Source organism: Aquila chrysaetos, chromosome 4 (assembly GCF_900496995.4).
Source record: "Aquila chrysaetos chrysaetos chromosome 4, bAquChr1.4, whole genome shotgun sequence".
NCBI lineage: Eukaryota > Metazoa > Chordata > Aves > Accipitriformes > Accipitridae > Aquila > Aquila chrysaetos.
Genome location: NC_044007.1, coordinates 42,922,083 through 42,948,586, shown reverse-complemented (window position 1 = coordinate 42,948,586; position 26,504 = coordinate 42,922,083). Strand labels below are relative to the sequence as shown.

The window sequence follows — 26,504 nt, the reverse complement described above, 5'->3', positions numbered from 1 at the left end:
CAGTAGTTAAGAAAAGTAATCCACTGCATGATAGGCAAAAGAAAATTAATCCATTTCTGAATGGACAGGACACTTCAAAAGCTTTGGTGGATCTGTCAGGAGAGTGGGTTTTATATGGTAAGGAGAAATCTGATCATTAAAGGAGCTGGCAGCTCCATCACAGCAGTTGAAATAGGAGCTCAGAAATGTTTCTAGGTACCTTTGGTAGGCTTCAAATAGATCAAAAAGAGAACTAACAAATGTTCATTAGGGTCTCCATTTCTGTTCCCACTTAAGAAGTAACTGAAGGAAGACTGGAGCTGCTCTGAGCACAGCATAGACCTGACCGTAAGAAAACACTATTGGAAGAAAAAGAAAAGCAATCCCCAGTCTGGAATATATGAAGATCAGCCACAACTGCAACAGGACTCATCCCAATTCATCTGCCACAAATTCCCTGTAAAGATGACACAAAATTGTAAATTCCTACCCTCCCTGATGTTTGGCACATTCTGTTTCCCATTAAAAGCAATTAGGTAAAAATGGTTCCATTTCTTGCCTTTTTTTTTTTTTTTTTAAGATCTTCTCTGAATAATACAATACTCCCTTCTGCACTCTGTTAGAACTTTGGCATCTCACGTTACCAGAGCATGCAGTGGTTTTAGCCAGAAAACAGGAGCCAAAGCTGATTTGAAGAATTGTGCTGTGCTCTCTTGTTATCATAACTAGTATGGACAGCAAGGAGTGGTGGGCTTTCACTCGTGTGATGGCTGCAGCACGAGGCCTGGTGGAATGGGATCTGCTCTACAACAGCCAACTCACCTCCATGGTGGGGAAAAAAATACTGGGTCTGCCTTATATATGCAGCCTGATGTTAATTCCAAATGGCATCTTACCTTCTCGTAATGTTTCAGACAAACACACACACAAAAGAGAGAAGTGTGAGCAAACACTTTTTAAAAACATTCTGCCTACAGTTCAAAAGTTTATTACACTTTTGTGACCAATCTTCTGACATGAAGAGATCATTATAACCATTTTAAAATGTTTCAGGAAGCAACATATGGTATGCATTCAGTGTATGCTCTGGCAATATTCAGGGTAGTAAGTGGTAAATTTGCAACCAACTGTGCAAAACAAAATTACTCAAAAAAAGCAGAGAAGCAAATACTGCAAATAACCTATGATGAGAAAAGTATCATAGAATCATAGAATGGTTTGGGTCGGAAGGGACCTTAAAGATCCTCTAGTTCCAACCCCCCTGCCATGGACAGGGACACCTTCCACTAGACCAGGTTGCTGAAAGCCCCGTCCAACCTGGCCTTGAACACTTCCAGGGATGGGGCATCCACAGCCTCTCTGGGCAACCTGTTCCAGTGCCTCATCACCCTCACAGTAAAGAATTTTTTCCTAATATCTAATCTAAATCTCCCCTCTTTCAGTCTAAAGCCATTACCCCTTGTCCTATCACTACACGCCCTTGCAGAAAGTCCCTCTCCGGCTTTCTTGTAGGCCCCTTTAGATGCTGGAAGGCAGCCATAAGGTCTCCGCGGAACCTTCTCTTCTCCAGGCTGAACAACCCCAACTCTCTCAGCCTGCCTTCATAGGCGAGGTGCTCCAGCCCTCTGATCATCTTCGTAATCTGTGTTGAGACTACCATTCATTTTGGCTAGTTCTGAATTAAAAAATATATATATACAAAAAGGCATTAGCATCATTGATCTGTACCGTAGAAACACATTATCTTTGTTGCTAGCAAGGACTTTCATAAACATGAAGTGAATAGAACTGAGAAAGTAAGTGATCAGATTGTCTCATGAAGTTTCAGCAGACATGCTTTAGAGGATTATCTTACTTAACATGTATTTTCTGGGCTACTACACTCAGGTAGCAATTCCACACACTTCCATGTTTACTTTTGGTATGGTAATTTTTTTTGTGCAAAAATAACATGGAAAAAAAGCAGTCTTTCGTCTATGACGGGCTTAATAGGTATTAAGCACTGTAGAGCTAACCCATTGTCACCATAGCTGTATCTTTCTCTACAGAGTAAAAGGATGAAGCAACATAATGGTATACTTGTACAGCAAATCCAATACCGGATGAACCACACAGTTGTGTTGACAATGCTGATTAAGTGCTCTACCTTGCATTTACAGTGATTAATTTCATATGAAAGCTTCCTAATAATAGATGTTCAGACTGAGCTCTGCTATTACACAACAGGACAGTAAATTGGCCAGTAGGAGATTTGGGTCTTGCTGAGAGATAACGACAAATACCTGTCAGTACAGCAGTCAGTCTATTTCTACTTCCAAACAACCTGAAAATGCATATTCTGGTTATGCTGTTCACATGGAGAAACATGGAACGTCTTCAGCATTTCCAAAAACTAACCAGGCAATCAGCAGTCTAGTCTAATGCTGCTAAAATCTCCTTTAAATACTTCTGCCTGATGCACAGTAAACCAAATCAGCTAAAAGGAAGCCGTGTCTATTACCTTCCCTGTAAGAGTCTCTCTGCAGGTCTGCCCCCTTTTTCAATGAAATAAAGTAGGTAATAATTCACACACCAAGTATGTATAAATAAACCTTACTAGTCAGTCTTTATAACATATTTTCTGTTGTGGAATTTTAAATGTAACTAAAGTGGTATTGCAGTGCCTGTTAAGGCCTCTTCCAGCACTAATAACAACTACTAGAAGTCAGACCTTACTGTTTATGTGACTTTTGTCCTTTATTCCACTGTTGTCTGAATTATTTTCCCGTTAATTCATTCCTTCTGGGGCTTTGATCCTTCCACCCCTATTCAGACACTAGGCAAGAAGAGCTTCTGAAGGGTATTACACGCCATTCAAAACCACTGAAGGTTCAGCAGGGCAGGCCATGTATAATTTCATTTAGTTCAAACACAACACAAAACTTCAGAAGCCTGTTCCAGTTCTCAATTTTATTCGAAAGGTGTCTTTATACATTTGTTATATATAGAAATAAATATGAAAGGCCTATACAAATATGAACACTTAAAGAGTACCAATACTGCCCTTCATTTTTTATACTCATCTTTCAATACTTAAAGGGACAAAACTGCATCAAACAGCCCACATATTTAGTAAAATAAATTTTACAAAATCTCAGTTCACAAATGTCTGTTCCTGCCTAACAGAACCTTTTAGACTGAGTTTTCTTTTACATATACGCAACCTCAACACGAAATACGTGCAGCTGCCTTTCAGAATTTCACAATATAGACTGATTACATTTTCGTCAAGATGGACAGTAAAAACAAAGTCATACTTAAGTTATACTCCAATGTAGGAATTTGCATTATCACTTTTAATGACATACTGTGTTAACATAATATTTTTTTAAAAACATTCCGATAAATTAAAAAGAACACAATCTTGCCTTCAAATAAAACCCAAGTCATTTAAAAAACTTCAGAATGGGCATTTGCTTTTACATAATGTGATTCTTCCCCAAACTTTAAAAAATTTAATTCAACACCACATAAAATGCTTTTGATGTAAAATAACATCGTAAAATCAGTAAGCTTTTTGCTTTTTGTAAACCATAGTTTATAGACTTTCCCATAAAGTGATATTTTTCTAACATAGGGCATCATCCACATGCATTTATGTAATCTCACTAATTTACACATTTATGAGAGTATAAAGCAAAGCATGTGCTTAAATGGTGGGAGGAATGGATACCAAATTGAATTCAATTGCTCTTTCAAAAGTTGGGGTTTGTTTTTTGGTTTTGTTGTTTGTTGTTTTGGTTTTTTTTTTAAGAAAAGGTCAAACCCCAACAATACTGAAAGGAAACCACATAATATAGCAAAACCCTCTTTTGTCTTTCCTTGAGGAATTTGTCCTCTATCCCAAAACTAAGGAGTTCCCAGATGCTAATTTAAGAACTGTAGCTTAAACTTGCTGGGAATCAGAAGAAATATTTCAGATATTTCCTATTTGGACAATAAAAGCGTAGGCTTTAGTTCAGAAAAAATATAATAATTTACTGTAAGCGCACAAAAGCCCAATCCTGCAACTATTTCCTGTTCATTCAATTGTTTTCACTTAAGGAAAGTGTATACGATTTCCGTCCCAAGCCTGATTTAATAACTTACGTAAATAACTGTGAAGAATATGGATGTTTAACAGTTTACAAATACACTAGATTTAAAGGATATTTGGGAATGTCTACCCTGTTTTTCAAAAGAACTACTACTTTTAAAAGAAGTGTTGTACTAATATTTTCTTTCCTTCAAAATAAAGATTTATGAGCTCATGTTACTAAACAGTACTCTCATTTCCACTTCTTAAAGTTTAAATGCTTGGCTCATTCTTTCAAAGGAGATTTTGCAGATTCATTGAGAAGTATACGCAACAACTCTCTACTCAAGGGCAGATATCCAATATGGCTCGGCATGGAATAGCAGCTGTGCCATAGGGTTCTCATTCACAGCATCAGAGTAGTTTCCGTAACAAACTTCCTTGGTTCACTGCAGTTCTCTAATCAATTTTCACTCCTCCAAACTCTTTTTGAGCTCACCCAGTAAAACTAACCACTTTCCACCATAGGTTTTGCAGGCATAGCTAGAGGTTCTGCAAGCCACAAAAGGTTGACTGTTTTCCAGCAACACAAGAGTAACGACCTAAAGAAAGTTTTCATAAATGCTGTACGGCATTAATCTGGCCTGCAAAACCTAGTTACAGTGATGATAATCAAGACAGTAAGACTCTAGCTCTACAGCAGGTCTAACATTCAGGTTAAAAAGCAACCATAGGCAGGGAGAAAAAAAAACCACAAAAAAAAAAAGACAAGTGACAATGTACATAAAGACTTGCAGTGTCATTTTTGAAAAAAACGCTTTCAAGGTAGGAATGCATGTATCAAAGACTAAGCTTTGCCCCATTACGAATGATTTGAAGTTTGGGTTCCTGAGCTTGATACTGGACAGGGGGAAGGGCAAGGGAAAGTGTCTTATATCTTAAATTATACAGCAGTATCATAAGGACAGTATTTAAAACCTATTATTAGAAGAATGAATAAATTACTATAACTAAATAGTAGTTTATTCAGAAGACCTTAATCTTCCTTCTTTTGTGTTTGAAATCGTTCCATTAAAGCCCTAAATATATTTCCTGGTATTTTCTGATGTTTTTCTATTAGAGCTTGGAGCGCTGCTTTTGTCTGTAAGGAAAGAGAAACGGTTTTGGTCAGATTAAGTCATCTTTATATTGTTCATACATTAACACAATTTCTAGGCTCTTTTCATCCTTTCAGATGTCACAGAACTACTGCAAGTTCAAAATACTATTTTTCCATATTTAAGCCCACAGGATGTGTTTGTGGGATCACTGCCAAGAAACAGATCAACAAACTAGTATATTCATCTCTGGTAGCTGTGTTCACAAGCTCTATTAGTGATACGCAATACTAAAATGATGATGGAGTAAATTAATGAAGAGACCTAGATCTATAAAGCATGTCAGTGCCTGTGTGCTGTACTGCAATTCAGAAACTTCTGCCTATGCCCAGGTTTGCATCAGTAACACTCTTCCAGTATGCGGGAACTTTGCTTCTACACATGCTCAGAAGCAGCACTGGAAACACAGTTGTGTCTCAGCACATTTGGCTTGTACAAAGGAATTATCCCTGCAGCCAAGTCCCCTAAAGGAGCTGGTCCTGTAAAGCACACTTGGACCACACCTAAAATACTGCATAGGACAGCAGCATTCACTTTCACTCAAAAACACAGCAGGCCAAAAAGTTAATAGCAGCCATTATTACCATATAAAAGCTCTATGAGACACTTTCAAAACCAGGGCAGTATGCAAAAGCTATGGTGAGGACGTGCCGTAACCTTCCTATTCTGCCTAGTGAAGCACAGCCTACTGAATTCTTAAGGTCAGAGACAGAACAGAGAACTATTTGCCTTTGTAAACCAGTGGTCAGCAAGGGGAAAACTGATTCTTGGTACAAGCTCCCACTGTTTACATGAAGTATGTGATCAACTGTTAAGCCCTGGGAGAAGGTTCCTGCCCACATCTCTTTACAGAGATGGTCCTAAGTGTCTCTGCAAATCTAAAATTTCTATTAGGCAAATAATTCGAGCTTAATTTTTTCTATATACAATGGGAAAATGCATACTGTGCCACAGCCTGAAACATGAGATACAATTTTAAAATCACTGTAACTAGGATCCTAGGGGATTCACATTCTAGGGCCCTTATCTAGCAGAATTTGCACATAATTCAGAAGCAAATGAGGGTTGGCACAAACGTAAGGTGCCAAAGCACGTTTGAAAGTCACTTAAACACACATTCTCTCCTGAAAGCCAACAGTTCTAAAGTCCTGTCAGACTGAACCCACAAAAGAAAGAATCAGTTTTCCATAACCAGGGCATAAGATAATGCAGATAAACATGTTAAGATGTCATTTTGCAGAGATCTAATCAGAGGGTAAACAGGAGAGACAACTGAACTGACACCTGCATGGTCAAGAAGAAAAATCTCTTTCTCTCAAGTGAAGAGAGTGTGAGAGTCTCAGAATGCTAGAAGTGACCATCTGTGGAGCTTCCAAAAATGGCTATTTCAGCCCCCTCCGACTGCTCCATCACTTAGGTTTTATGCTTCTGTAGTGTGAAGCCTATTAATAAAATGAATGAACATGAGAACCTGACAATCCTTTTTATAAACCACCTAAATCTGAACTAGGGGAATGTTCAAAAGTTAATTTGTTGGGCAAGAATTTGGAGGAAATATAAATGGAAACACACTGTACAAAGCAGTGAAATGACTTACCTTAAATTTTTTTATTGTATGGAATTGAAACAGTTTGTGGCCACAGATTTGCTATATTTGAGAGGTTTCATTAGTACCTTTCTGAAAAGGCCAAGAACCAGAACACTTTCTCTGGGTGAAGTACTTATGACTTTCTCAACTCAGAGCAGTCTTATCTGACTGAACTTCAGTCCCTAAAGCAAGTTGTTTCTCAAAGCAAATACAAGGTACAGTATTGACTTCAAAAGGCCTAGAACATCTGCAAGGTATAGTAATAAAAAGATAGTGTTTAGGAAGGACATTCAGAGTTAAGCAAGTCCAAAGCTTACCATGATTCCACCAACTTCTATATCTAGCTCCAAGGCAGAAATCATTATCTTGACAAGAATATTCCAGTGTTTTCTATCAGAACAGTCAATATTTTAAATATATATATGCATATCTGTCTTACCTTTGCAGTTAGTTCCTCAGCAGTTATATTTGGTTCATATGGAATGGGTTCTCCGATAAATGTACGAAGCTTGACTGGAAACCCACCGTACACAGGAACTAGTGGCAATCTAATACGTTCATATAGTGACCTAAATATTTCTAATGTGAAAAAATTTAGGGGGAAGGGAGAAAGCAGGAGAAGAAGGGAGAGGGGTGGAGACGGGGAGGGGGAGACAAACAGACAGACAGACTGAGATTATTCTGTAGTTTTTTTCCCAGTATGTCTTAAAACCGGCTTGTCAAGTAATCCAGCCCCTGACCCAGATTCTCAAACAATGTGTCATCTCAAGTGCTATTCTACCCTTGACTGTCATTTCCGAAAAGCTGCGTTAATGCTAATGTCAGACTTGTTTCCACCCTAACTTCGTGTGATATCTCTCCTTCAAAGAGTAGCTGCAAAGAGAAGGAAGAAGAGGAGAAAAATCCAGTAGCTGCCTCTCTGGAAAAGAAGGGAATGCTACACAATACAGGTTACAGTTCACCTAATTTTACAGGTTAGCATAAGAAACTAGTATTGGAAGACTGTTCTGTTCAGTCCCACTGAGGTCTAGAGGATCAGAAATAGTCTTATCTGTCTAAAGGCCAGTCATGCTAAAATGCTGAACTGCCCTTTCAGATCACACACTGGTTGCAGTGAAACAATATAAAAAGAGAGAAAAACCAGGTATTTCTATATCCGCTCTAAGGAGACACATCTTCTACCCCACATGCCACCTTCTAAGCATCTAGCCCAAATGCAACCAGAACAGCTTCCTCGCAGAATGGGTGCTAATACTCTCTCTCTCAATTTAGACAAGAAATTCCTTTAACTGAGGTGTTGGCATAAGAAAATCCTTACTGACCAAGATGTGGAATTTTCTGTATACAACCTATAAGAACAAAGAATATTCCAAAACTATTGAAACTGGAGTAATGCCTCCAGTGATCAACAGAATCCACTTCCTCTAGCACCCCTGCTGTAGAATATAAGTAGCATGAATGATTTCGGCTTAAATTTCTGCTTGTTTGGGAGGATTCTCCTGAACACAGCCAATAATTAATTGCTGTTTATTTTTGTACAAGCTAACGAAAGTGTGAATTATTCTGCACGTCTACATCAGATGCCTTGGCTTTCTCCATGTAATATATAGCTTTTAATTAGAGGGGGAGAGAAACAGAATTGTTTTGCCCTGCAGTCCTCTGATGAAGATGATGATGCCATACTTGAGGCAGAACATGTGGCATGGAGGAGACTGTTCAGGCCCTTCCTGCTAGATGGTAAGTTGGAGAATACAAAAAAAGGGGTGTTAACACTAGCAGATCAGCAGAGATGTGGGCATCTAATCATCCCAGAGGTGGACCCTTCAGACATATACCCATCTATTCATGTGCTGGCTCGAAGTCCCCATAGAGGCGAGGAAAGAGAGCAGGCAAATACAAAGTTTTGTGAGGAACCACAGGTTTAGTGCAGTAAACCAACTACAGATTAAATATATTTCAAACCATTTGAAGTTTAGGTACAGACAGAGGTGTAAGCAGAGAGCTTTAAGAGAACATTTAAAGAAAGTACGTCAGTTGCAAACCCCTGTTTGCTTTGCTTCTTAACAGACAGCAGAAAACCTAGAGCTGGCCTAGCAGATATAAGCAGAGAAAAAAAGTGCTCTAAATCTATTTGCCTTTTTCTGGCTCCTTTTTCCTTTCTTCTACTGCTTCTGTGAAGGCATACTGTTACGTGGAGAGTAACTTAGATGAGCCAATACCACATCTAGTGCTGATATTAAATCCTAATAACATCTCTGAACTCTACTGGAGAGCAAACCTCCAGAAACAAGGCTGTGTCAAATCTCAAATTTATATGGGGATTACTTCTACAGAGATAGGCTAAGCACATATGGAAAAATAAACTACAAAAAAAAATAGAAAATATCTTACTTATTCCTCCTAATGTCCTAACGCCTTCTCGAACATTTTGTGTAAACATAGGAATGATGGGCTAGGAGGGAAAAAAAATAATTAAGAATTTAATGAAGATAGCACTATCTAAAAACTTCTACCTCACTTAAATCCAACAAGCAAATTAATTTCAGAAGTGTTTCTCAGACAAGGACACAGAGAGAACAAAACAAAGTTCTTCTGTGACAACCTGCCATGAGGTTTCAAGCTGGAGAATACCATGAGATTTCAGTGAGTCACTGTTTCAGCAAGTCCATTTTCTCAAAGCAGCCCAGAATTTCAGAACCTATGGAGCATTTAGGCATCTGCTCATCTAGCACTGTTTGCACAGTTGTGACTTAAGTGGTTAAACCTGTTGCTTAATTTGTAGTTATGCTCAAAGGGAAGAATTCAGAGGATTGGGACCCCAAACTTGTCTGATTCATCTCTGCTATGCTGATTGTATTGCTTCCCATACGATATGTCATATTCAATACATGTCCATGATTTACTTCTGCTGATGAATATTTGGAATGGTGTTGAATATTACAAGTTTTTATTGCTGTTTTTGAACTTGAAAACAGCTGCCAAGATTTACAAGAACCAGGAGGGGGTCCACTACTACATGAAGTTTTTTAATATCATTTTATAGTATGTACTCACTGCACATAGCATCATCAGAAATACAGACTCTTTATGTGATTTTCAAACATTCAGATTCTTTCAAACTTTTTTAAAAAAGCATGGAGATGAGCTAGTAAATGAAAGTTTTCAGACAGGTATCATGTTGGGGTTTTTTGGGGGGAGGGGGAAGTCTGTAAATAATCCAATGCCAACTATAGAGAATAAAAAGAAGTGCAGTTGCCTAAACTGAATGGTAACAAACTTCTTTATTCTGGAACCATCTTATTTGGAACATCTTACTTTTGACACAGAGGTAGTGATTTTTGTATGTACCAAGTTGGTTTATATGACAAAAATTCTTGCAAACAAACTGCTGAAATGAAACAACTTCAAGAAGTTGAAGGTCCCAGTTTTAGACACATTTTTCTGATGTTTTAGACACATTTTTCTTTCCACGAGGAGTTACGCTCACAATTAAAGGTGACTTAAAGTTCATCTTTAATCTAAATAAAGATATTTTCCCCACTTTCAGCCTGCCTCTGAAACTATTCCTATTCTACTGCATCTCTCAGGGTTTTTTTAGGGGGCGGATGAAGGTGCAAGACCTTTGTGAGGGCATAAAGGGAACTGAACACAAATTCAATAAAATAAATATAACTAATACAACCATAGCTGAATCCCAAGTACAGCCTTTCATATTCTATTACAATACATTAGTAAAATCTAAGTCTGTTGAAATTATCCTGTTTAAACAGTGTTATTTTCCTCCTGAGAAAAGTTACGCACACTTAAAATTGGGTCTTAAAAGTATTCTATTTCTGTATAAAATCCAGAGATTTAACTAGTCTCTCTTTGACAGTACCTAAATATAAAACTCTTGGCGTGAGACTTACTTTCAAATTAGGCATATGCAGACCTACGGTCATATGCACAGATCTTTCAAATACAAATATAGAACAAGAGGGACTCTGAAATTATTATTAAAATAGTTACAATTCAAATATATCATACACTTATGTGCCTTTCACAGTTGGTCCCATATGAATAATTATCTGCCCGCTGATCAAGCACAATGCTATATATTAGACCTGAAGAGACAGTTCACACTAGTGAGCAGCATCTCCACCTGCCGCTGTATGCCCTAGACATGTCTTACTACCACAAAATGCCAATACAGTACATAATGCCAGCGAGTCTATACTGTGCTGGGTCACAGTATACTTCAGTGGTAGGGAGAACAGAAATGTTGATGCATGGTTGCTTCCCAACCATTCTGGTCAGGGTTGAGCTATCACAATCCTGACCAGGTATGGTAGAACAGCACAAGCTTGTAATGTAGAAACTGTCCTGGATTTCATCTCTCATTCTTTTAAACTCTGGATTTCCTGACCACACTATTCCTAGTTGACTCCAAAGCCTTCTTATCAAAAGCGACAAAAAGAGTCTTGAAATGTAGTTATGAGAGCAAGTAGACCATATCCATGACACTCAGCAATATAACATCAACTATATGATAAATAAAACATCTCTTCCTGGAAGAAAGTACTAATAAGTTAGCATTCTTTGCTCCTCTTTCGTGATCTGTCATACTTACCACTTTTGCATCAATGGCCACCTGAGCAAAGCCCTTCCGATTACCCCAGATAATAGTATACATTTCATCACTGAAGAGTGCTTCCCGAACTCCACCTGGGGCAATGGCTATCAGACAGCCCTTCTTCAGAGCACTGACACATTCTTCTTTTGGTCCATGCATAACTCCATGTACATCAAGCAATATTTTAAAACCTGTAGGGTAAGATAATATTAATTCAGAAGATGTTAATTCATGCTACCATTGAGTACAGATTCCCAGCACAGAACACAATGGCTAAAACTTACTTGTCTAATAACCTGTAACCCCAAATGAAAGATGTTTCTAGAGGTACTGAAGCATTAAGTCCTGCTTATAAATTTTGGTGTAAAAAGTTGAAGATTTAGGGGTTTCAGTGGCTTTTTGTCATAGTAAAGTCAGGTGCTACCTCACAATCAGGACTAAACTGGAAAAAACTGGCAAGCACTGTGTGACATCTTTCATGTGTTCTTCAAAGGAGTTGTCAAGTCAGCTCCAGGGCACTGGTTCCTTGCCCAAGCTCTAATTTTCAAACGTAGCACAGTCCTAATAAAATGCAACAAGAGAAAATACCAGCAAATTATTGTGGTTTTTTTGTTTTGTTAACTTTGGCAAACAAAGAGCAGTCTGTGCACAAGAAGGGGAATGACAAAGAAAATGCAGCATTCTCTGTGTTGCAGATCACTGCAGGAATTGACTCCCTGGTTCAGTCTGTGAGTACTCGGATGGCCTTTCATACAAAGAGGCATCTGGCAAGCCTGGGTTGGGTATATTCGTCTTAAGTTAAGATTTTTCATTTACTGAAGTGTTCAACTGTAAAGTTACATAAACGCCTCATATCATCTTGAATTTGAAATGTCATACTGACCCTGCTCTTCAAGAAACAGCAGAACATCAAAAATTTGCTTACAAGCATCAAATGGGCACAGGCTTCACCAATTTAGACAGCTAGTCTAATGTGAAAGAACATAACTAGCATAAACCTCTGTTTGCAGGAAATCAATCATGTTCACTTGGTTCAATAAATTTTTAATTTATACAGTATTTATGAGTACTGCATACCAAAATGGGAACTTTAGATGACCGAGCAGTATGGGAAAGATTACTTCTCTTTCTTCAGGCTTCCCACTTAGGCAAACAACCTTATCAGCCATAGACAAGGACACAGAACCGACCTAGTAGAGTTTGCCCCTCAATAACAGATCTTCATTTTTTAACCTCAGGTTAACAAATGAATAGTTGTTACCATGAACATACATTTGTTACATACAGACTCACTGAGGAAGAGTCCAAATATAGGTAAGAAGACAGAGCTGTCTTCTCTTACAGACCGCATAAACTAAGGGCTTGGGAAGGAAAGCATGAGGCAGCATATCATTAGTTTATTCTTAACTAAACTCTGATCTCTAACCAGTCTTTGTAGTTGGTGTGAGTATAATTACTGATTTATATCTATACACAACTGGAATCTGTCCGTAAACATGACAACAGAACACAAACTCTATTACACCTGTCTCATATTCTGCTGTGCCTGCCTCGCACACTGCTGATGACACTAGCAGTCTTCATCTAGGAGCATTTGCACAGAAGACATGTGAAATAGAGTTTTCCTGAAGTAATTTAATTTCTCTCAGCTGCTTTGTTTGTGGGATCTTAAATAGCTGGTTTTTTACAATGTTTTACATTCCCAAACTAATTAAAGCTCTCCGGAATGTACCTGGTGCTAGGAAGCTGCCTAGGTCTAAGCCCTTTCTGTCAGTGAATTCAGGAGAGAGATGAAACAGTAATGAGAAGTGTTGAGCTGAGCATGAAAAGAGACTCCAAGGAAGCAGAAGCTGTGAAGATAGTTTTCCCTTCTGCATTGGACATGCTGGGAAAGGGAGGGGGGGGCCTGTGATAGAGCAAAACCATGAGTCTGTCTAGTTCATAAGTCAGAAAAAAACAAGAACAGAATATGGACAGAATACAGGCAAAAATTTGTAATACAGAATAGTGGTGGGGTGGGGTTTCAAGTCTTCATAAAATTTCTCAGCCGTATTTCCCCCCTTGACGTTTAGTATAAACCTCATATTCTGAGCTGTACCTCATAGCCTAGCCAGCAGATCACACATTACTATCAACATCTCTGCTCCAGTAGCAAAGAGGAAGAACCTGGCTCTGTTAGAGCAGCAGAGAGACAGGAACTAGTGCAGTGGCCCTGAAGGGACAGCCAGGGTACTCTGTGCCGAAGGTAAAGGTCATCATGGAGTAAGAAGAAACACTGGCATAGTAACTGGCTGTTGCATGAAAGTGACCAAGAATCTCTTTTTCCACTTTAAACAACAAAACAACTCTCAAAATTATCTAAACACAGTTTTTCAGCCTTCCAGAGCATGAAGGGATGCTAATTTTTCCAAATACCAAGAAGTCCAAAATTAATTTTATTCTGCAGTTCAACCTGGACTCTGCCCTTTGCCCCAGCACATCCTTCTCCTGTTTTCCACAACACTGTGTCTGCACCAATGTTTGAAAACCCTTTGGAGAGTACCCAGTAATGCATTTAACACTCATCTCAATAAGTGCACTATATAAATTTCTCTAACTTAGCCCCAGTGACTGTAACATAGGGACTGTCAGCTACCTGGTAGAAATATGGCAAGGATATCATCATTTTTCTATGGTTGACCCTTAGGACCACAGACAGAGAGGAATCATTTAGGCCACTGAATCCAACCATCCACAATTGTAGGTAACCACGCCTGTGTATCTGCAGAACATCTAGTCCACAAGACACTTTGCAACACCTTGTGTATGTAACAGACAAGAAGCCACAGCTCCTTTCCTCTGGGACATTACAGGAGAGGGACTGTCTTAGATCCCTAAAATAGCAGGCAACCTTTTAAAGAGGGCTCCCAGATGACTCTAGGAAGCAGACATGGCCCATACTATAGGAGAAGGTGATAGAGAAGAACACAAATGACATCTCTGTCCTCACTGCACTCTTTGGAAAAAGATTTTCTCTTAACTCAACTTTAGAGAAATCAATGTATTCCTGAGCATTACACAGCTAAGAATCTAAAAGAACCAGAAACCATTGGAATGGTTTTTTTTCTGTGACTAATCTCCAGTACTTAAAAGGAAAAAAAGAAACCACAGGACCATATTTCATATCCTTCTGCCCCAAAACGCAAGCAACAGAAGCATACATAGTACTGATACAGCATAAATTGAGACAATTAATAATTTCCTTTTGCATCAATGTGAAAGAAAGACGCATTAGGCAATGTTCAATAGGAATCTCCAGGTATCTATAGGAAGCCTCCTATTAGGTTAGATTCCCTTCCACAAGTTATCAAGCTGTATCTTTCAAGACTAAGCAGTAGGGAGAGGCATGTTTGACCCCTTGCAGGTTCATGCATCCCTTAGGAGGCAGAGCAACATTTTGCAAACACACTCCAGTTAATTGCAGTTAATTCAGGACAGCAGTGCCCAATGCAGAGGATGCAATGAGACTGCAAACTGGCAATTGCATACTGGCATGGACCCGAGATTCAGATTCATGGGACAAACCATTCCTCACAGCTATTCACAGTAGATTCAATAATCATAAAAACAGAAGGATCATTAAACCAGCTAATCCAAGTGTGTCTAACAGCCTACAGATTCTCCAAACGCACCCCCTATCCCACGTCCCCCATTTCTTCTGCATTGAGCATAATAACTTTTGGTTAACTAAAACATCTTCTGAAAAGGCATCCAATTTAATCTGAAGACTTAATCAAGATCAGGCAGTCTTAGTACTAGGATAAAATTATGGCAGTCTTTCTGGTTTGATTCACAAGAGAAGCGCCATCTATCTGAGTTGCCAGTCATAGATTATTCTGCAGATTTTGAGACACAGTCCAGAACATTATCTGGGCTCTTTGGGCTCATCTTCCCTGAACAGCCTTAATTCATTCACAGAACCAAAGAATTATGTAGGTTGGAAGGGACCTCTGAAGGTCATCTAGTCCAACCTCCCACTCAAAGCGGGTCCAACTAGATCAGGCTGCTCAGGGCCTCACCCAGCAGAGTTTTGAAAGTCTCCAGGGATGGAGATTCCCCAACTTGTCTAGGCAATCTGTTCAGGTGGCTGATCACCCTCACAGTAAAATACCTTCCCACACATCTAATAAAAATTTCCTGTGTTGCAACTTGTCTCTGTTGCTTCTCATTCTATCACTGTGCACCTGTCAGAAGAGTCTGACTCCCTCTTCCCTGCACCCTCCCGTTAGGTTGCTGAAGACAGCAAAAAAAACCCAGTTCTCAGCCTCTCCTCATACATTGTGTGCTCCAGCCCCCCATCATCCACTGAACATGCTCTAGTGTGTCAACGTCTGTCTTGTACTGGGGAGTCCAAAACAGGACACCATATTTTGAGATGTGCTTGCACAGGTGCCAAGCCAAGGGAAAAAACCTCTTCACTCAGCCTGCTGGCCACACTCCTGCTAAAAAAAAGCTCAGTGTGCAGTTCATCTTTGCTGCAAGGGCACGCTGCTGACTGACGTTCACCTTGTTCTCCACTACAATGCCAAAGTCCTTTCCTGCAAAACCACCTTCTGCCCAGGGTACTGCCACATGGGATTGCTCCACCCCAGATGCACAACTTCATATTTGCTTTTGCTGAACTTTGTGATGTTTCTGCCAGTTCATTTCTGTGAAGGCACTCTGAATACCACCTCTAACCCCCAGTGTATTGACTGCTTCCCCAGTTTGGTATCATCAGTGAACTTCCTGCAAGCACGCTCTAGCCCCTCATCCAGGTGTGCAATAAAAACATTAAGCAGCGCTGGTTCCAGTATCAGTGCCTGAGGAATGCCTTTAGAAACCAGCTGTTAGCTAGATGTTATACTGCTGAACCCGATTCTTCAAGACCAGCCATTCAGCCAGATGTCTCTGTGATGCTACTAAATGATACTTGGGGGACTCAAAAGTATGCTCACGCTTAGAACCTTATTTTAAAGCAGAAATGAAGAAAAACAACATTCCCTCCCACTTGATAAACAACTGTGCATAAGTATTGATACAATAGATACAATATGGAGCCAAATCTAAATTACAAAATAGGTTACGTTAGTCAGCTGTATGCAAAAGATTTGATAATCAACTGACAAATCCTAGCCTGTTGGCAAAAGCAGTTGTAGAGGCAAAGCCATGCTGTTACCAGTATGAAAAAAGTTCAGTTTTCAGGGATTAAGGCTGAAAGAAAACTATACTGACAAAAGGACAGTTTTCTGATAAGAGTTGTTTCCACTAAAAGCATCAGTGCACTACAGAACACTCCTGTAAATTCACAAAAAGAATTAAAAGATTTTTAGTCACAAACTGAACTTGGGAAAAGAACTGGGTACTACTGTATTTCACACACACAAAAACCAAACCCCGCACATAATTAGTTTCACCAATCAGCAGTGTTTTTCACTAGGCTGTCCAGCCAAAATCTTGCCCTAAACATATTTTTCATTTTCTTCATGCTTCACCTCATGTTTCACACAACCTTGTTGGACACTTCTACAGCTTTCCTCCAAAAAAGATTCTACTTGGAACAGTCTTCCTGGGGACAGGTTCCACTGCCCTCCATACTCTCAACTGAGTGGGATACGAAAATACATCCGTCTCCCCAGATTAATACTATCAACTTTAAGAGCATTGCTTCCAAACAGTTTATTTCATCAGGTTATTGCATGGGTCAGTCTCATAAACTCATTTTTGTTTGTAAAGAACGTGTTAGAGACAGCTGTACCTCAGCACTTGCACTAAATTTGTCTGAACGTCTGTTCTGAGCACTGTGTTCCTGTGGCACAATTTTTATTAACTACATCATAAAAAAAAAAAAAAAAAAAAATTAGAGTTCTCAAACCAATTGTTGACAATGAAGTATGTTACCTGGTAATCTAAAGACGAAATGATCAGCTACTATGTGGCAGTATCTCTTCTTTTGTATAAGAAGTCTAGCCATGAAATAGATACAGTCAGCAGGAGTAGCTCCATGATAGAACACAATAAGCCCTGGTCCTTCAGGAATATTTTCGGCACCATGAAGCTCATAACCTGTTAGGTGTTAAAGCATAACAGATGTCAAAGTCTGACACAATTCTACCCCAAAGAAACTCCAGCACGTTGGCAAACTGAAACCGATAGCTATTAAGCAGTGGTAAGAGCAAAGTGACTGCTAAAAAGTCAAGAGATTACTTGCAGCATTTACTAAGTTGCTTTCACAGGAAATACAAGTTTAATTAAAAGCAGAAGAGCCACATTTAAAGAAAGAACAACAACAAAAAAAATATGAAAACAAAACACCCAGCCTCACTGTCTTGAACTGTTTAATTTTTCCTTACTTTTTCAGTTCACTGTCTTCAAGGCTGCAGAGTCCTCTTAATCAACCATTCAAGAGAAATCAAAATAAGGATTGGAGTGGTAAAACACAATTATTTCAAGCTACTATTTAAATGAAGTTCATTGCCACCAGTAACTGTTTAAGAAGATTTGACATGACAACATCCATTTACATGTCACCTTTTACTCCAGAGTATGAAGCTTATCTTTGTTACTTCTCTCAGAATTATACTTGCTCCATTTTTCTGTCACTAAGTACTAAAAGCTAATTGGGGCTTTATATGCTTAATTGAAACATACATAAACACACACAAGTTTCTTACTGAACTTACATTTCTAATTAAGTGCAGAATATATTCAGTTAACACAAAATATCAAAATACATCAGTATAGAACATATTCAGTTAATATTGAGCAGTATTGTTACAGTATCTTGTCTGTGGTCTTTTTTTTTAAAAAAAAAAAACAACAACAAAAAAACCCCAACAACAACAAAAAAGCCCCAAACCCTGTTACTTCTTCCAAAGTTAATCAGGTCTGCAATTCCCATTCCATTGTTTTTGTTTGGTTGGTTGGTTTTTTTAATTCTGAAGGTACTCTTGACTCTTCTCCCTGTATTTTACTTTCTATACCTGTGGAGCTGCAACATATTGCAAGCATATCATCTGTACCATCCCAAGTGACCACTAACTGTGCTCCATGCCAGCCAATCATAATCAGAATGATACCTACATCTAGCATTTGCATAATATATGTAAAGTTCCAGGTATCACACACCAGTTTGGGGTTTGGGACTTTTGGGTTGTGGGGTTGTTGGGGGGGGGGGGGGGGGGGGGCGGTCCCAATGCTGTGAGATTTCAGGATGAAAAGTTCTTCCTATGATATATTGATTAGTCAAGCAGGGGAAAAATACAATTGCAAAACATTTCATTCTTTAGCAAGAGAAGTGTATAGAGAACATGGAAGCAGCTGGCAGGGCAGAAAAAAGTCACCACTGTCAGTAAGGGACTCGATAAGAATCTTGCCTGCGCAAATAAAAAGTTAGACCTTATAAAAAGAAAAAGTTCCTAAGGATGAAAAGAGCCAAAGCCTTAAAAAAATAATTTTCTTATGAAAAAAAGTAAATAGCTTTTTATTGTGAAGTGAGCATTTTAAGCTCTTTGATGTAGCTGTTGATTTTGATCTAGTGTACTTTCCTAGATTTGAAAGTTACATCTTAGTCTTACAAAGCCTATCTGATACAGCCACTGCACCATCTGGTTATCAATGCCTTGAAAACCCGCTTCCCTTTGACTAGAGAACAAATAGAGATGATTTTCAAGAAGGATTTGTTCTTTATGTAAATTGCTCTTAAACATCTCTTTCTCCTTTGGCTGCATCTAGACTGAATGGTTCTGAAAGAGGCTTATGATTTCCTTAGAAAGAAAAGCCAAATCATTTATTAAGTCTGTCTTTACAAAAGAAATAACAGTAGAAGGACAAGGAATAGAGCCCTTAGTTTTGACATTCTAGTAGAGAACGCAGTTGTCAAATACATAGACAAAAAATAAAAAAATTAGGGTTCTGTAACAGTTTGGGGCTCTAAAGTCAACTCGAAGCAACCAGTGAGCGAACTGACACTAAGTGCTCCTTTAAGCCATCATTTGGCATTGTATGTAAAAGACTGGTTAATTACAATTAAATTATGCTAACATGTGCTGACATACTATCTGTCAGGGAACTGGCATTTAAATATAGTTAATTGATCTAATTTTTAACATAGCAAACATTTCATGTCCTCCTGGAATGAGGAAATCCAGGAGTAGTTATAAAAAGTAAAAAAGAAAAAAAATTTAAAAATTTTTAAAAATTGCTTATGTATTCAACTGGATGAAAGATCTTATTTTGTAGCAGCAAAGGAATAAATGCATAAGACAAAAATTTCTACACCCAAAAAAGTCTCAATGGCTTTTTTTTTTCTCCCAAGCACCACTGGCAGTCATTGATAAAATGGAAAAAAAAATTGGCCTGAATTTTAGATTTCATGCAACAGCAGCAACAATCAGATATATATTGATAATCCTGAAAGGTAAACCAGGAATAAGAGCTTCAGCAGTTTTTAATGAAAAGTCAGATCTTGCTTACCATGCCATATTCTTCCATGTCCATCCCATAGGGTAGCCAACATCTGTTTTGCACCACCCCAAAAATCATTGGAATAAGCTTCCTTTAGTTCATTCTTCCTTTTATAAATATGAAGAAGGAGAATGGAAGTGTAGAAGAGGATGATGAGAACCCCCGGAAGTAGTAAAACTACTGCGAGTGGAAAAAGCACCCATGAAAGGTAGACTGCATAACTCAGATAATCTTCAATATGCTCCACGCCAGTCCATTCTCCCAGAATGTAAGTCAGGCAGGTTAAGTAGGACATAGGTATCGGTCCTGCAGTACAGGACTCATTTCCACCTATCATCTCCTGTTTAATTTAAAAAAAAAAAAAAAAAAAAAAAAAGAGGCAGATGAATAAATCCTCAAAAAAGATAGACCTGCCTATACTGTTTAATCATAAAAAACCCCTCTCTGACACATTTACTCATACACCATTTATCCCACATCCCAGCAGCACCTATTAGAAACATAATGGTTCATACAGCAAAACCTTTACTTGATTTTTTTTTCAGTCCTTTCCTTTTGTGTAGTGGAAATGTTGACAATTCTAATTGACAGAGATAGTGCAATTGCTTAATCTCAGGCTAAGATTTTATCTCATTAAAAACTGTTCAACTTACGCAGATCCAGAACATTTGTATTGTTACCAATACCAATTTTTACTGTATTTTTGGTTTTCAGAAAGCTGTATTGATTAGTGTAATTTATTGTTCTACACAATACACTCAAAACCTTCTCCCAAGCACTTACTACAACAGGAAACAGCACAATCTGAAACCCAGTGCTATAAAAAAAACCTGCTGAACACTTCCACTGTCCACAAGCATACGACGACTCAGGAAGATGATGGTCTCTAATAAGCAAGTGTCACTCCTGTAGAGACCTTTAACTATATCTGGAAATTTACAGATAGTGAAACGCAAAGTCCCAGAGCACAACACAGACAGGCTGCAGAAAGGACAAGGAGAAAAAGGTCACAAAAAGTCCTCTAGAAGTTTTAACTGCTCTGGCTTTACTGTGTCTATGTGTAAGAATCTCTCTTCTCCAATGCCAGCTCCTAAGAAGTTTCAGGGCTAGACCTCTCTGGGCTGATATTTCAGGTTTTCTGTAATTCTGGAGCAACACTTTTTTCTTAGCTTTGTACTATTTAGGGCAAAACTTGCTATTCGCTACATCTTACAAACATGAGACAACCTGTACACTTGGCTATCTTAGCTACAGTTCTAGAACAACATAAATAATACCTTGGGGAAAAAAAGTTACCCGAATCTAGAAAAGTTTTGGTCAAGACTTGAAGTAACTGTTACTCCAGACCAAGAAGAGAAACATTTTGCAACTGTAATGTAGGCATGTAGAGGGAAACAGATTAAGAGCAATAATTTCTAAAAGAATCTAAGGTTGGGATGGTTGTGTTTTGTTTTTGTATTAAAATGTGACTTACATCATGAATGATTGCAAAGTTCCTATGCCTAGATAGACATGTATCTATCACTCCTTTACGCTTGCTCTGTTTTTGCAAGCAACAAGTGACTGAAATTCAGAAGATAGTTTTGCTAATACTATCATAACCCCAATGACAACAAAAACTACAAAGCAGATCAGTTTTGCTCCACATTTGCTATGAGATGTTGAAACATGTACTACAGCAGAACTCATCTCACTTATTTCCCGGTCTCAATTTTTCCTCCCGTTCTGATAGACCAAGGATGTTCCTTTTCCTTCTGTTTTGAAATTGGCCTCTAACCACATTGCTCAAGATAACTCCTGTTAATGAGAAGAAAGCTGATCTCGTGACAAGGACTTTGCTCCCACGATCCATGCCTGTTCCACTAATTCAGGCTTACAACATTTTGCTCCTCAGCATGTTCTTGAGGACAATGTGATGAGCAGCATCTTCAGCAATGTATAAGCATGTAGCATTAGTGACATGCACTTCACTGATTTCATGCACGTGTGTTGTGGGGGGGTCTTAGGGGAAAGGACAGGAGAGAGCGAGCATGTGGAAAAGCAAGAGAAAGCTCCTTCTCATTCCAGTTGCCAGAGCTGAACTTCGGAACCTGTCAGGCAGCAAACACCCACAGCAAGTACAAGAAACATGACTTGTGAGACCAAGCAACATTTAGGAGTAGCATTCAACACCACAATATTCATCAGATTATTATGCCTGGACTTCTCCAGTGGTTCCACCTACTAGCTAGAGAACAATATGGAGCATGGGTTATGGCACAGAAACATTTTTCAAAGCTCAGGGGTGATTATACAGCTTTAAGGATTACTTAAATTATACTCTCCCGCCTATTATATTTTTAATTCTTTATGGCTTTCTCCAAACACAAAATCCTCACCAAGTAAATTTAAAGTCCTGTCCACATGTCAGCCTTGCAAAATATTACTTGTCCTTTTGCCTGTAATGTTAGATGCAATATCTTAAATGCAATCATCGCAGTTTTATAAGTTTATTTGCATATCTATGCACTAACCTGTAACACAAATTAAAATCCGACATCTTTGCTGCCAACCACAGAGGTTACATCTAAAGTATTGCCTTCCATTACAGACAGTCAACTCTGTACAACACTGTTTCCTCATCTTGAAGAGAATCATAGAATAATTTATATTGGAAAGGCTCATTGAACAGCACTTGTCCAACCTCTTGCTAACTAAGAAGTTAGATCAGGTTGCTCAGGGCCACGTCCAGTCCAGTTTGTAATATTTCCAGGGATGGAGATCCCACTGCTTCTCTGGGCCCCTAATCCAGTGCTTGACCACCCTCATGGTGAAAATGATTTTCCTTATTCTAGTTAGAATTCCCCTTACTGCAGTGTGTGCCTGTTGCCTCCTGTCCCTTTGCTGAAAAGAGCTTAACTCCCCCCTCTCTATAACCACTCATTAAGAGCAGCGGTAAGATCCCCTTTAAGCCCTCTCTTCTTCAGGCTAAACACACACAGCTCCCTCCGCCTCTCCACAGACACCACGTGCTCCAGCCACCTAACAATGTCAGTGGCCCTCATCTGCACCCCTTCCAGTTCGTCGGCATCTTTCTTGTGAGGCTCTAAACTGGACTTGAGGTCTCAAAAGTGCTGAAAAGAGGGTAATAAATACTTCCTCGATCTAACGGCTATAGCCTTGCTAAAGTAGGCCAAAATGTAGATAGCCATCCTCACTGATATTTGATTTACCATCCACCAGATAAAGGCCTCCTCCAGGTCTTTATCTCCTGTAATTTTGCTCCCCCCATAACAAGTTCAGCATTCATTCTGATCACCCAGGGTACATCCACAAAAATACTCCGTTTCCAAGCCCAAGTGTGATTTACGTTACTGCCACACTGGACACCCTACCAAAGGCAATGGCAGTGAAGAAGCAAAGGCAGATTCTGTCTCCATGATCAAAAAAAGCACAGGATGCTCCACATTGAATAAAGGTCCAATATAGTTCATCTACGCCACTAACAGATAGTGTCATTTTGGTCTGTTCCAACTTTACAGCTGTCTACTCTATGACTGCCCAGAGCAGTTAAAAATACAAGATAAAGCACACTGTCTTCTAGAAACACCAGGAACATCACTCTGATTAGGACCTCATTCAAGCAAAGAGAGACTATCCTGCTCTCCTTGTCAGAGGTTTTCTGACATCTGCCACCATCCAAATCTAAAACCTACAATGGGGTGCAGTACTACTACGTCTCACCCTTAGCCAGCTTACAGGCAGAATCCCTCTGTAACACGAGCAAACCCTTAAAGGACTTCTTATTTTAACTGACATCAGTAACACATTTCCTGCTGTGCAGTTCAAACCAAATATTTGTAATTTGAGTTCTAGCTTCCTCACAGACCAGCTTATATGTATTTTCAATAGATGAAAAAGATGCAATTTCTCATTTGACTAATGACAGTGCACGCTGACTTAAGCTTATGCTTAGGGCTTTACGTTGACGGTGAAATGGAAACAAGGCTAACACGGAATTCCTTTCACTGACGTCTAGCGTATGACCCAGAAAAGTCCTTAACTAAACTACAACAGTGGTCTTCAGTTGCAGTCAGCAGGCGCTACATTACCTGAGACCCTATAGCTCACGCTAGAAGAAGCAATTATGGAAAGCAACATATACTGCTGTAAACCACACACAGTGTGATTTCAGCATGTGTATGAAACGTGTAAGTGGAACCTCTGGAGAACATTCCAGTCTCTCCAAACTAGAAAGATGCTGCAAAGCAACAGCTACGACAGGCCCCTGCCAACGGAAATACACTGCTGTCCACTGCGTCAGCCAGCTACAGGGAGTATTTCTACTAGAATTAGCAACGCCACCACAAAGGCAAGAAGAACACAAGACCCCGACAATCCTGCTAATGGCATCCGCGGCTGGAGAGACCCTAGAAGTCAGAGGGTGGTTTCGTCCTTGTTTTGAAAGAAGGATCGGCCTGCTTCTTGCTGCTGTGACGGCCGGGCAGTGGTTCCTTCTGCAGCAGGCTGGCGGGGTCGGCGTTTCTTCTTTCTGACAAGAAGGACACAGCCCCAGCCCGGCTGCCCCAGTTAAGCGGCCCCCGCCCCGTCCCGCACCGCGCTCCGGCCGCAGCCCCCGTCGCGGCGGCAGTTAAGGCAGGGCCCCAGGCTCGGCGGTAGCCAACACAAGCCACCTCCCGCCCGGGGACCTGCGGGGCCGCAGCGGGGGCCGGGCCCTGGACGGGAACACCACCCCCCCCCCCCGCCCCGGCAGCGCCCGCTTACCTTCCCCTGGCAGCGGCGGCTCCGGCTTCAGCCCCGCGTCCCTGCCGGGGCCTGGTTTTACTTCTCCGCCCGCCGCCCCCGCGGAGGCCGGGTGCCCGCGGGGCGGCCAGGCTAGGGCGGCTCCCCGCGGTGGGACGGAGGCGGGAGGGCACCGTGCCGCCGGCGGGCGGGAGGGGGGTCGCGGAGAGAACGAGGGCGGCGGCGGAGCGGAGGGGACGGGACGAGAGGAGAACTCCGCGCCGCCGGGGGCGCGGGAGCCGCCCGGACCGCGTCCGGCACGCACCGCCCGGCGCTTCCGGCGGGAGAGGAGCGGGCGCCGCCAGGGGGCGCGCGTTTCCCGCGGGCGGGGCGGGGCGGGGCGGGGCGATTCGGTTGAGAGCGCCGAGGCGCGGCCCCAGGCGGACGGGCGCACGTGGCCGCCGCACCGCCGCGCGCCCTGCCCTCGGCTGTCGGCGACAGCGACCGCGGCAGCGCTGGCTGCAGGCTCTGTCAGGGCTTTGCCCGTCGTGGTTTTCTGCCTGGCCGTCTTTTACGTGTGCGTCACCTGCCCGTTCGGCTCCTGTGGTTGTTCGGTTCTGCTTTCGTGTGACGGTATTTGCGCTGTTGTCCAATTGATCTGTTTTTCTGGTGTCACCAGTAGGGTATTTTCCCCCAACGCAAGATCTTGTAGTTCGAGCTGGATACGCTTTACATACGAAAAGTTAAGAAAGAGGATTTCCTCACGTTGTTGGTGCACAAACTATACACTGAAAGAGTCATAAATGCTGCTTTTGTTTTGAGGCCGGCATGGGTCATTTGCATTTGCTGGGTTTCGTTTGTTTTTTGCTGTATGATGGAGTGGCTAGAAAATACGCGTAGCAGGGGAGTGATTGGATCCCCAATTACAATTCTATTTGTATGAAAAGAAACTCTAGTTTCTGTAATACCAGTTTCTAGTTCTAGTTTCTATTATACTGCTCTAAAAAGAGTCAAAATTTAGAGGGGGCCTCTAAAATAGTATTATAGTAACTGCTCTTTATTAAAGCAGTATTATAATGTTTCTGGAATAAATAGTTTAAATTTTTTTTATTACTTACATGTATTACTTATAAAAATCACATGTCATTCAAAACCACTCACATCTCTCAATCATAGTTTTGTCTATCACGTTGAGACCCCAGAATATACTCTTAAGACAACTGCAACAGAAGACAACTAATAGAAATTAATTTTCACTCCAGCTCACTTCAGCTAAGCTGCAGATAATACAGGGATGCTGCTGCAAGATGAAATAGCCCAGGAAAGACTTGAACTTTGTTAGCAAACTGTTAACAGCTGTCTGAGATATGGAAGATTTAGGCTGAGGTTCCTGCTTTGAAAGACAATCAGTGTTCTGATTACATACGCCCTGTCCAAGGCTAGTGCTCTGTTCTGAGTTGCAGCACGGCCCCCAGCATCAGGTATCAGAGGACATGGAGTTTGAAAGGTTGAGCAAATTCAGGTGACTACAGTGTTTTAATTGATCATAGAATCACAGAACCATGCAATCATTTAGGTTGGAAAACACCTTTAAGATCATTGAGTCCAACTGTAAACCTGACACTGCCAAGTCCACCACTAAACCATGTCCCTAAGCACCACATCTACACGGCTTTCAAATACCTCCAGGGATGGGGACTCCGCCACTTCCCTGGGCAGCCTGTTCCAATGCCTGACAGCCCTTTCAGTGAAGAAATGTTTCCTAATATCCAATCTAAACCTTCCCTGGAGCAACTTGAGGCCACTTCCTCTTGTCCTGTCACTTGGGAGAAGAGAACAACACCCACCTCCCTCCAACCTCCTTTCAGGTAGTTGTAGAGAGCGATAAGGTCTCCCCTCAGCCTCCTT

The 26,504-nt window shown here is 40.5% G+C and overlaps 1 protein-coding gene across 3 annotated transcripts; it reads right to left on the bottom strand.

Moving 5' to 3' along the window:
* Window positions 1–1,419: 1,419 nt before the first annotated feature.
* On the bottom strand, window positions 1,420–24,922 carry LOC115340505 (transmembrane protein 68-like). 3 transcript variants are annotated; one of them, XM_030012176.2, is made up of 7 exons: window positions 24,639–24,922; window positions 19,884–20,214; window positions 17,310–17,474; window positions 11,388–11,581; window positions 9,170–9,230; window positions 7,218–7,357; window positions 1,420–1,654 (listed from the first exon to the last, which is right to left on the bottom strand). In XM_030012176.2, the coding sequence occupies exons 2-7, from the start codon at window positions 20,209–20,211 to the stop codon at window positions 1,649–1,651; spliced, it is 894 nt and encodes a 297-aa protein (XP_029868036.1). In that variant the 5' UTR covers window positions 20,212–20,214; window positions 24,639–24,922; the 3' UTR covers window positions 1,420–1,648. The 3 variants fall into 3 exon arrangements, with proteins under 3 accessions (XP_029868036.1, XP_029868035.1, XP_040978994.1); XM_030012175.2 differs by lacking the exon at window positions 1,420–1,654 and adding an exon at window positions 2,910–5,174 and having other exon boundaries at window positions 24,639–24,921; XM_041123060.1 differs by lacking the exons at window positions 1,420–1,654; window positions 24,639–24,922 and adding exons at window positions 2,910–5,174; window positions 24,211–24,455.
* Window positions 24,923–26,504: the final 1,582 nt, after the last annotated feature.

Coding starts and splice junctions, on each gene's coding strand:
- LOC115340505 (XM_030012175.2), bottom strand. CDS start 20,211: ATGATAGGTGGAAATGAGTCCTGTACTGCAGGACCGATACCTATGTCC. Junction 11,582..17,309: donor TTTCGTCTTTAGATTACCAG/GTAACATACTTC, acceptor CTTACCCTACAG/GTTTTAAAATATTGCTTGAT. Junction 7,358..9,169: donor TAGGACATTAGGAGGAATAA/GTAAGATATTTT, acceptor TTTTCACATTAG/AAATATTTAGGTCACTATAT.